The 12,810-nt window shown below is 38.8% G+C and overlaps 1 protein-coding gene across 2 annotated transcripts in view; it reads left to right on the forward strand.

Moving 5' to 3' along the window:
• Window positions 1-12,810, forward strand: part of LOC123696657 (organic cation transporter protein-like) — a 36,485-nt gene that overhangs the window by 21,726 nt on the left and 1,949 nt on the right. For both annotated transcript variants that reach the window (XM_045642991.1, XM_045642990.1), the window contains exons 3-10: window positions 3,361-3,520; window positions 6,399-6,499; window positions 6,805-6,953; window positions 7,613-7,767; window positions 8,386-8,556; window positions 9,112-9,291; window positions 9,808-9,925; window positions 11,044-11,225. In XM_045642991.1, coding sequence (XP_045498947.1) covers window positions 3,361-3,520; window positions 6,399-6,499; window positions 6,805-6,953; window positions 7,613-7,767; window positions 8,386-8,556; window positions 9,112-9,291; window positions 9,808-9,925; window positions 11,044-11,225 — 1,216 coding nt within the window. The remainder of the gene's footprint in view (window positions 1-3,360; window positions 3,521-6,398; window positions 6,500-6,804; window positions 6,954-7,612; window positions 7,768-8,385; window positions 8,557-9,111; window positions 9,292-9,807; window positions 9,926-11,043; window positions 11,226-12,810) is intronic.

Genomic DNA, 12,810 nt, shown 5'->3' on the forward strand with positions numbered 1-12,810 from the left:
AAATGCAAAGGTGAGTGACTGACTAACTGATCTTTTAACGCACGGGCTCCATACAGTAGGTACATTACTAGACCGATCGGGCTGAAATTTGGCATGCAGATAGCTACTGTGAATATGTAGGCATCCTTCAAGAAAGGATTTTGTTAAATTCTACGCCCAGTATTAATATTCCAGATGAATGTTTGTTTTGACCACACAGCTGATGACAGTGACGAATTAAATTATTTTCAAATGACTTGAAATCTTATGATAACAAATGACTCATAAGATTTCACTTACAGCACAGGATGAACAAATCTTTTGTTTCATGCTAATATTAGAAATGCGTGAGTCAATTTGAAACAATTCAGTGACCCGCTGAAGGGATTTAAACGTTGATTTAAATAATGTGTTTGAGTAAATTTTCCTGTCTCCTAATAAGATAAATATTATGCGCGCGAAAGCCAAGATCTGACTTCTGTGTCTTTTATAAAAAGATTAAATAAGACAATTTACTAGGTACATAAAGACTTGATTCAAGAATTATGAAATAAAGTATTCATTTTTATTTGTTTTTACTATAACAACAATAGTAATAAGTAAAGTATAGCCTCACACAGACGAAAAAACATTAAAGGAAAATTCTAAATCCATAAAATGGAACATCTAAGTAATTTTACGATTATTTTTCTCCATTACAATCTTCAGGTTTAACGTGCGTTAAATTGTAAACTATCTGAATTATGTCATATTGTTTCAAAATGTATGTAACTACTATGCAATTAATGAATTATTATCGTAACACGTGTTATGGGTACTTTCGTTAATTGTTAATTATTGAAGAATTGCGTGTTTAAATATTTTTTCGTTTTTCTATGTTTGTGCTAGATCAGGGTCGAGATGCTTATAAATTGACTGTTTTATAAAAAAAAGTAGAAGATTCACAACCATTGAATTTTCCGACTTCAATAGCACCAGAAACTATTTCAAACTCAAACTCAAACATTTATTCATTTAATTAGACTACTTTTAGTAGCACTTTCGAATCGTCATTATTTTATTTATTTAGCATCAAAAATTCGGATATCGCAGATCCATTTGTTAGTAAAAAAATAAACCTAAGTATTAATGTTAGTAAAATTACATCTAAAAACTAAAAACTAAATCCACCATAGGACACTCTACGCGTAGACATGTCGCTTTGACGCAACAAGTGTACGCACAAAGTGTCCCATGATTGGCGCACTTACATCCTCCGCGATGGTCCTTATAATGCTGTTGGAACTGCCCCGCACTCTCATTAAAAGAGAAGCTGTTTTTTTGCGAATGACGGCCCAGAAATCCGATGTGTGTGCTTGAGCGAACATCCCGGAGGCGCTGCAGAAGCGTGGCAGTTTCAACAGCATTCGGAAGGCATTATTATTACATAAGTATTTTTAACATTTACCACCGATTCAGAAAGCAGTATCTATGGAGAAGAACCGGCAAGAAACTCCATAGTTGCTCTTTTAAAATCATGTCAATATTACATAATCTGTAACTTATATCTAACTAACTACATTATATATCATAATATGCCAAAAAACTGTCCTATGGTTCTGTGGTTATTCATTGTTTTTTTCGTTTGTACCTACGGAATTTATACAAATGCTGTTGAAAATGGCGTTATCTAGTAATATTTATATCCAAACTTTAAATATCAAGATTCAAGACTTTTTTATAAATTTTAATGAAATAGGTACAATAGTACCAAGGATAGTATCTCACGATTTCACAGAATTTCACGAAACTTTATGCAAATTAATATCTATAGAAAAACATAACACACATCTAACTAAACTTTTTGATCGAACTATACGAAAGCACGTATCCTCGAAGGACCAGTAGTAAAGATGCAAACATATCGCCAGTGCTGTCAAGTGCGGGTCACTCGCCGGGCTATCTTTGTTTATCTCTCTTTACGATTATGTCGTACTCGTGTTACTTGCATAAATTATGTACTAGCTGTTGCCCGAAGCTTCGCCCTAGTGGTCATAATACTTTCATCCCCTATTTTATCCCCTTTTCATCCCCCTCCTTCTTTTTAGCTCGATGCCTACATCATAAAGGCTATCTGCATGCCAAATTTCAGCCGGATTGCGACAGAAGATTGGGCTATGCGTTAATAGTCCAGTTAGTCAGCCCATCAGTCACCTTTGTGTTTCAAATATAACTGTCCCGCGCGGTTTTACTCGTGGAAGAACCCGTGACCAAATCAAATATCAATATAACTGCTCATATTATGCTATTATGATGTATATCTTTGTATGTATCTGTAAAATTTCATCCAAATTTGTTCCGTAGATACTTTTTTAGCAAATTCGTTACAAACATACAAATCTTTCCTCTTTATAATAACATTGTTAGAGTTATCTATGTTTAATTAAGAAACACGTGACGTTTACATTCCAAGAGAAAACAGTTAATATGCGTTAACAAAAATATTTGATTTTCGCAGAAAGTATGAGTTGATTCATGATTCTTTATAATAACATTAATGGTTTTATCAAGCGTGGTTTATTGGCGATTTATTCAAAACATTCAATATTATTATAATATTATGTTATGCTGATTTTAACACAGTTTAAACAAAAAAAAAATGTTTGTAGGCACTTGTTGTATACCTATATACAGGGTGTCCCACTGTTGGTATACTAAGCTCATATGAGGTTATAGTTTTGCATGCGCTGAATACGTAAAAAATACTTATAAAATTCCAGACGCAGTTTTTTTTTAAATAGATGAATTTTTAAGACTCTATGTGTACACCCATGACAAGCAACCCGTCCAGATTTGCTAGCAGCACGTGACCTACCGTTTAAGATTATGTTTTCATAGACTAAATGCTCACATTATACCTTTTAAAACATTAGATGTAAAAGTAACTTGATAAAAAACATCCATTAATAATAATTACTAAAACTAAATTAAACGTGTTGTTGAAAGAAAACTAAACAGTTCGCGCCCCGGCATTATAAATGTTACTAATTAAAATTATAATAGCTACTTACTTACCTATTTAGCTTATTATTACTATGTTGATACTTTTCAAAATGTAGCTGCCGTATGAGTTAAAATCAACAAACTCTGCCTTTTTACTCCGGCCTTATATTTGGGCAAAATATTTGACCCAACTACCCTCACTATTATTTTTATTGTTTTATTGGCATTCCTTTTTCCAAGAGGCCTTGCAAGTAATCAAAAAATTCGTTTAATTCAAAATGCTTGATGAAGATTGCTTACCCACTAATCACTATCACTTTATCTCAGTATAGGAATTTTATAACATAAACATTTAAGATAATAAATTATCACTTCTACAATTTTCGCATTTTATTCCAGCTGCATCCAACCCTCCCTCGACAATACAACAGTATCGTGGATAGACTTTCCCACACGAGATGGCGCCACATGTTACCATGGCAACGGGAGCGCTGGCGACACCTCGCGGGTGTTCTGTGAAAACATCGTGTACGAGAACTATAATAGCGTTGTTGCTGAGGTATGTATGGTTTATATCATATTGTGAATAATTTGTGTGGTCTTGTTAATGCTTAAATAAGTTAATTTTAGATAGTAGAGTAGAATGTTTCGTAAATAATTACTAGAATTGGCGAGATAGATAAAATATTATATAGGTAGGTATTTCTTGAATGTAGGTACATGAATATAACTATAAAAAGTATAAAATGATGTGAATTAAGATATTCCTTGGAGATAGAGAAAAGTAAATAACAAAAAATTTATGGAGTATATTTTTTTGGTAATAATCTTCAGAAAAATTATAATATTGCTTGATATCAATACACTGGCATAAGTTACAAATGCCCTTCATTAACCTGACTGACTGAAGCGGAGAGCAACTGACTGAAAAAACTGTCAGTATTTATATTTCATTAAGTTTTCTTTGAGATTACTGTATCTACAATATTCACCCGTATTGTATCCGTTTATTTTATCATAGACAAAACCGCGAGCACCCACTTGTTATAAATAATTTTCTCTACACCTTTCCCTTATTGCACGCGCACAATGTTAACAAATCTGACCCTATATTAGCATAAAGTAATGCGTACAATTATCATGTGATGCGGCCATTGTCAAGGTTTGCATGTCAGAGCGAATTCTCACAAAGCCACGAGGTTTCAGCGAATGGTCAGTATAATTATTGGTTTGACACTTTTTTAGTTCAAGTGCAGATAATATACTAATATTTTATATATAAGTAGCTCAAGTTTGTTTTGTTTGCACGCGATTATGCCAGGAACCATGGGTCCGATTAGAAAAATGATTTCACTGATAGATAATCCATTTATCGATGAAGGCTGTAGGCTCTATATCATCACACTACGACCAATAGGAGCGGGACAATGCGGGTAAAACTGCGGGACGTAGCTAGTAGTACTAGGTTCAAGTTCAATGGCAAGTGGTTTGGAAAATCGTATAATTAACAAAATAGAATGGTGTAAAATTGCGTACGTTATTAGGTGATTTTCGTGTTATTGTTGAACTCGTATGTTTTTCTCGGTTGGCTTATTTAAAAACGAAGGTTTTCAATATGTAGCGAAGCTATTTGGTTGCTTATTTTTTTAATTTCAACGCTTAAAATTGAATATCTGTTTCTAAATACAAATTTTCATATTATAAACTCACATTTTAAATAGGTACTAAATTATAACCTAACTAGCTTTCCGCCCGCGGCTTCGCCCGCGCAGTCAAAGAAAAACCCGCATAGTTCCCGTTCCCGTGGGATTTCCGGGATAAAACCTATCCTATGTCCCGGGGTAAAAAGTAACCTATGTCTTTCTCGGATATCGAAATATCTCTATACCAAATTTCATGCAAATTGGTTCAGTAGTTATGGCGTGATTGAGTAACAGACAGACAGACAGAGTTACTTTCGTATTAGTATGGATGAACAAATACCTAATAATATGATACCAACTTTGTTTCGTGTGAAGGAGATAAATATTGTAATCTAATGACCATCAATGTTACAACATAATTATTATGCAGTTTAACATAACAGCTGTTGTTATTATTATTTCATGATCACGGTTTATACAAATGATATATTATATAATATATTTTAGAATTATTTATTTACGTCACACTTTTATATAAAATTTAAAGATAATGTGTGAAGAGTTTTAAGAAGGACTTGTAGATTAAGTATGAAGAGTTTTAGGAAGGACTTTTATCGTTTTTTAATATATTTAAATTGACCATGTCCTCTATAAAACTGGTTAAAACTATTTCCGTAACTACTGAATATTTACAAATTCAAACTCATATTATTGCAAATGCCCTCTGTTAGATATTTTTCACGGCTATACCACAACACTGACATAAATAAGGAATGAAAATAATTGCAGATGTTTGAACTTGTAAATAAGAATCGTTCATACAAACTCCTTTAAATCATTAAAAAAAAAACTAAGCCGCCCGCCTTCATAGAAAGGCTTTAGCTTTCAAATAAAAAAAGAATCATCAAAATTTGTTCATCCAGTCGAAAGTAAACAAACAAAAAAAAAATACTTACCTAATGTCAAATTCATAGGTAATCTCTTTCTTTAAAAGTCGGATGATTTTTTTTTTAAGTGCCGTCATTGTTAAATGTCAATTTTTAAATATTCCCGCCATTATGTCTGCTATAACTTAGATAAGAATTACAAACGTGATAAAAGTGATTTATGTATAGTTTATGTAAATATAACTTTGATAAACAAACCGCGGGACATTATAACTTATTTTATAATATATTATTGATAAATTAATACACGATTATCTTACGTAATCAGATATAATGTTTACTATAATGCATGGAGTTTATTGTTCATTGAATTGAAAATAATACGATTGTTTTTAATAAAATATATTTATGGGTAGGTATTATTATAAATGTTGATTTGTGTTAGAATGTAAGTAATTTTATTTAGAAGCCATTGTCAAGATTTAATAAAACATTTAAAGTAGGTGAATAATTTATTTAAATACAGACTTTTTGTAAAATAATTATAGTTTTAAGAACGTTAGTTAGATCTTAAAATCCTACTAATATTATGAATGCGAAAGTTTGTTTGTTTGTTACTCTTTCACGCAAATATACTGAAATAATTTATGAATTTTGATACCAGTTGCAGTGTGGCGAGCGACAGTGAATTCTGAAAGTCTAATATTAATTTAGTGAGAAACGTCTTCCCAGTTCAAAATGGAGAAATAAACCATCCACGCGAAGACCAAAATCAACGCGGACGGAGTCGCGGGCGGAAGCTAGTACAGAATATTTTACTAACTAATCATACAAAGAATATATTATAATAGTCATAGTTTCAAATTACAAAATAAATTAAATATTAGGTATTTGTATAAACTTTCAGTTCAACCTGGGCTGCCAGCCGTGGAAGGCGACGCTCATTGGCACGGTGCATAATCTTGGACTGGTGTTCTCTTTCATACTGTCCGGCTTTATCTCGGATCGGTGAGTTTGTGTTACAGTTGAACTGATGACTCTGTGCTTTATTGTATGGCGTTTTCTCATAAATCTTTATTAAATATTTTTATTAAAAACTTGTTTATTAATAAAAGTTTCACTTTAAAAAGTGTTATATATATAATATTTTTACTACTCTTTTCTTTAACCAATTTATTTCTTGTCAAATTGCATCACTACAAATTCATTACATTATGTAATAACATATTATGGAACTTCCAAATACATAACATATTTTGATGTTTAAGTAGATTATAATTTCAAATTGTTTTTTTAATTTAATTTGTTTATAGATACGGTCGCAAAGTAATAATAGTAGCAACGCCACTGGTAGTAGGCGTGGCCGGGCTACTCAAGTCATTCGCGGCTGACTACTGGACGCTACTCGCGTTAGAGTTCCTAGAAACAGCATTAGGGTATGGCAACGCGTCTATGGTGCTCTGTAAGTATAGATTACAGTACATGTGACATGTACATGTGACGTAATATATAGTACAGATAGAACTATGCACAGTACACGTGACAGTACAAGCACTACTCATACACATAAACAGTACACACTTCACAAAATACACAGTACACATATTACAATAGATAGTATACTCAAACTCAACATTAATTTATTCAACTAGACTTTGCTTAGATGCGTTTTTGAATCGTAAAAATAACAATTTGCCACCGATACTACACACGACAGAATACACAGTACACATAGAATTACAATAGAAATAGAATACAATAGAATTACAATACATGTGATAGAATATACAGTATACATAGAATAATACAGTTAACGTCACTGAATAATATACAGTACACACAGAGCAATAGACAGTACACATAGCATGTTATTGCAAATGTGACATATTGAATAAGGTTCACATGTGTATTAGATATGAGTGCATTAGTGTCGTGTGTGTCAGGCACGTACTGGCTTTATGGTTGGGTCTGCTAATTTTATGTTAATTTTCTTTAATCTTTTTCGTCGATTTGAATCGATGTGTAGAACATAAACTATAGACTATTATAGCTGTAGTGCCAACCTAAGCTCAGTCAAGGTACTGGGTATTATTGTATTGAATGAATCTGCACGTGTTGCAGCGCTGGAGGCGGTGAGCCACTCGCAGCGCGTGGTGTTCGCGTGTCTGTCGGACACGCTGGCGAGCGCGGGCGGCGCGGGCTTCGGCCTGCTCGCCTGGCGCGTGCCCTACTGGCGGCACCTCATGCGCGCCATCTACGCACCGCTGCTCGTTGTGGTATATATACCTCATTGTGTTATAGGGATAACCCGTATTGTGTTATTATACACCAGTGCCGATAATTTTTGAAACATAAAAAAATCGAAGTAGGATAAGACCCGTTAGAAAAGGAGGGAAATATGATAAAAATGTAAGGAAAAATAAATTACGGTCAATCCGTGTTCGGGAAGTGGGAGGGGGGGAGCATTTTAGAGAAAAAAAATGGTCTTTCTCGATTTCCAACAAAACTACAATGGGTTTCATCCTGTGGTTTCATCCTACTGCGATTTTTTTTTACTTTTTATTATTTTTAAAGGCTTCTTCCCTGGTCTATTATGTAGTATGCCTAATGCCTATGTGGAGCTTGTGTGGGGTTATGGGGAAGGTTTTTTGTCATTGTACAAACTTAAAGTATTGGGTATTTTTGAAGTGAAACTTCTTTAGCGCGTTTTTTTAAGGTCGCGTAATGGCAATACCCTCACTTCATGGAGTAAAGCGACGATTTTGGTATTTTTTAATCTTGTTAAAGAAGTTTCACTTCTGACACGTGTGCTTGGCATACGCTCTTATACTCTATTCACTTCTGACACGTGTGCTTGGCATACGCTCTTATACTCTAGTCTTGCACGTGTGCAGGTGGTGTACATATTCGCGGTGGACGAGGGCGTGCGGTGGCTGGTGGCCCGCGGGCGGCGCGCGGAGGCGGCGCGCGTGCTGCGCAAGGTGGCCAAGGTCAACCGCGTCACGCTCAGCCCGCGCGCGCGCGACACGCTCGCCCGCATCGCCGCCGGGGACGCGCCCGCACAGGTCACCAAATACGAGACGTTTTACAGGAAAAGTGGCTCGTGAAATGTGAAAATCGGAAGATTTTTATTGACGTGACAACGTCTTATAATTAGATAGAGCCGGCTGCACGCACGAAAAAACATGACTCATGCGGCGTTACCTTGCTCTGAGGCGTTCCGTAAGGCTTGAAGTGCAAGCGAGAGCGCGGAACGAGCGACAAAGAAACTTAAGACATTGTCACGTTCAACTATCGTCAGTAAACCGACTTTACAGACAATCCTTTTTTTTTCCAGTGGTTTATAAATCGTCACAATATGCTGTGATCTTTATAATAAGTCAGTTGATTTCCACTGGAACAAACATAAATTAAGAAGTAAAACACATACAAAAAATTAATTCTTTATAAACAAAAACTAAACTAAATTTTAATAGGACCGCATGGGAGGTTCCAGCTTTCAAATAAAATAAATCATCAAACACACCGAAAAAAATATAATTGGAAAAAAAACCTCCTTCTTTTTGAAATCAGTTGAAAAGTGTTGTGTAAATTATTGTTTAAACTAAACCCCTTTACAGGATACAGAGGAACAGAGCGGTGTGCTAGCAGCGCTCCGTTCCCGCGCTCTGTGCGCTCGCGCCGCGCTACTAGCGGCCAGCTTCGTGTGCTGTTCCTTCGTGTTCAGCGGCGCCATACTCAACTCCGTCACTATATCCAGCACTAAGTACCTCAACTTCTCCATTATGATGCTTGTGCAGGTGAGCCCCAATGTGCACTACTGTCGCCAATCACATATACTCATATAAATCATTCATTATCCTTCCGTACATACATAAACACACCGTAACTTATACTCAACACTAAATTTAACGCATATTAAAATAAACTAGAATTTTATACCTATTGCCTCTTATTACATTTACACTCACATGAATACAACAATTTATTATGACATTAACACTACCGACACCACACTCGAAAGTAAACTAATATACAAAATAAATACATAGAGTACACACTCTATCACTCTGACATTTATACTCACATACACCTTCAAACTCACACATATACAATCTCACTCATACTCACACATATACAATCTCACTCACACTCAGACATATACAATCTCATGCAATGACGTTACGTTGTTACTTTTTTAATTTTGTTGAATATCATAAATTTATTTACATATAATTTTCCATTAAAATTGTTTAAATTCCCCGTTTCTACTCTATTAAAATGTATTTAAAGCCTACTTCCTAAATATTTCTCAGGTACCAACGCGTCTAGTGACAGCGCTTACACTAACGCGGTTTGGCCGCAAGCTCCCGATCTGCGTCGCGTACTGCTTCTGTGCTGTGTTCTTCATGGCCTCTGCTTTTGTGCCTAAATGTGAGTTTGTTCATGTAATTTTGTGTTTTCTTGCGTGAAATGCTGTTGTTCAATTAATTATTGTGTTAATAAAAGCAATTTTTAAAAATTCTCAAGAATAGAAAATCCCATCAAAAACATAAATGTAAAAATGGGAGCCAAGTTCAATCATCGACTTTGCCGAAAAAAAGAATTGAGAAGCAACTGCTCGGTGATTTACCATTTAAAATTTGTACAAGGGGAAAAATGAATTGTTAATTATAATGTTACTGTTATGTTGTGTACTGTTATGATGAGATGCGAAGTACGACGTGTAGTTACGTCATAAGCACTCTTCTGATGAGATGTGAAGTGCGACGTGTAGTAACGTCATAAGCACTCTTCTGATGAGATATGAAGTGCGACGTGTAGTTACGTCATATAAGCACTCTTCTGATGAGATATGATGTGCGACGTGTAGTTACGTCATAAGCAGTGTTATGATGAGATGTAAGGTAGACGTATGGTTTCGTCATAAACATTGTTATAATGAGATGTAAAGAGTCATGTGGTTGCGTCATAAGCACTATTGTGATGTTAAGTGTGACGTGCGGTTACGTCATAAGCACTGTTATGATGAGATGTAAAGAGGCATGTGTTTACGTCATAAGCACTGTTATGATGAGATGTAAAGAGGCGTGTGGTTACGTCATAAGCACTGTTATGATGAGATGTAAAGAAGCGTGTGTTTACGTCATAAGCATTGTTATGATGAGATGTAAAGAGGCGTGTGTTTACGTCATAAGCACTGTTATGATGAGATGTAAAGAGGCGTGTGTTTACGTCATAAGCACTGTTATGATGAGAAGTGAAGAGTTGTGTGGTTGAGTCATAAGCACTGATATGATTAGATGTAAGATGGCGTGTGTTTGCGTCATAAGAACTGTTATGATGTGATTTGCGACGTGTGGTTGCGTAATTACACTGTTATGATGAGGTGTAATGAGACGTGTGGTTGCATAAGCACTGTTATGATATGTATAGCTCTTGTAGTTGTGACTGATACTGTGAGACGAAATGGAAGCGTTTGGTTGAGTCAGATGCAATTTTATGATAAGATGTAAAGCGTCTCGTATGTAAAGGTATTTTATGTATCTCAGCGTTCTGGTGGGCGACACTAGTGCTGTACATGGCGGGCAAGATGTGCAGCAGCTACGGCATCTACTCGATGCACGTGCTCGCGCTGGAGCTGTTCCCGACGCGCGCGCGCAACTCGCTCACCAACCTCGCCAACACGGTCGGCCGGCTCGGCTCCGTGCTCGCGCCGCAGACCCCGCTGCTGGTGAGCACACACACACACACACCTCGCCAACACGGTCGGCCGGCTCGGCTCCGTGCTCGCGCCGCAGACCCCGCTGCTGGTGAGCACACACACACACACACACCCCTCGCCAACACGGTCGGCCGGCTCGGCTCCGTGCTCGCGCCGCAGACCCCGCTGCTGGTGAGCACACACACACACACACACACCTCGCCAACACGGTCGGCCGGCTCGGCTCCGTGCTCGCGCCGCAGACCCCGCTGCTGGTGAGCACACACACACACACACACACCTCGCCAACACGGTCGGCCGGCTCGGCTCCGTGCTCGCGCCGCAGACCCCGCTGCTGGTGAGCACACACACACACACACACCTCGCCAACACGGTCGGCCGGCTCGGCTCCGTGCTCGCGCCGCAGACCCCGCTGCTGGTGAGCACACACACACACACACACACCTCGCCAACACGGTCGGCCGGCTCGGCTCCGTGCTCGCGCCGCAGACCCCGCTGCTGGTGAGCACACACACACACACACACACCTCGCCAACACGGTCGGCCGGCTCGGCTCCGTGCTCGCGCCGCAGACCCCGCTGCTGGTGAGCACACACACACACACACACCTCGCCAACACGGTCGGCCGGCTCGGCTCCGTGCTCGCGCCGCAGCCCCCGCTGCTGGTGAGCACACACACACACACACACCTCGCCAACACGGTCGGCCGGCTCGGCTCCGTGCTCGCGCCGCAGACCCCGCTGCTGGTGAGCACACACACACACACACACCTCGCCAACACGGTCGGCCGGCTCGGCTCCGTGCTCGCGCCGCAGACCCCGCTGCTGGTGAGCACACACACACACACACACCTCGCCAACACGGTCGGCCGGCTCGGCTCCGTGCTCGCGCCGCAGACCCCGCTGCTGGTGAGCACACACACACACACACACCTCGCCAACACGGTCGGCCGGCTCGGCTCCGTGCTCGCGCCGCAGACCCCGCTGCTGGTGAGCACACACACACACACACACCTCGCCAACACGGTCGGCCGGCTCGGCTCCGTGCTCGCGCCGCAGACCCCGCTGCTGGTGAGCACACACACACACACACACCTCGCCAACACGGTCGGCCGGCTCGGCTCCGTGCTCGCGCCGCAGACCCCGCTGCTGGTGAGCACACACACACACACACACCTCGCCAACACGGTCGGCCGGCTCGGCTCCGTGCTCGCGCCGCAGACCCCGCTGCTGGTGAGCACACGTGGCAGAAGTGAAACTTCTTTGGCAAGGTTGAAAGACATCAAAATCGTCGCCATATTCCATAACGTGACGGCAATGCCATGACGCGAACTTAAAATTTTACTCACAACGCCTAAAGAAGTTTCACTTCAAAAATAATGTTATTCAATTTTGAAACAGCAATGAAAACGTTCATTTGAACGAAACAAAAGTTACACGTATAAAATATTATATTTATCTAACAAATAATCACCGAATTCCAAAAACAATCACATTAACAGCTTATCCATACAATCTTACTATATATGCATTCAATATACTATTACTGTACTCTTGATTACATATGCACTTAATGCTCCAAGTAAAAAAAAATA

Source organism: Colias croceus, chromosome 13 (assembly GCF_905220415.1).
Source record: "Colias croceus chromosome 13, ilColCroc2.1".
NCBI lineage: Eukaryota > Metazoa > Arthropoda > Insecta > Lepidoptera > Pieridae > Colias > Colias croceus.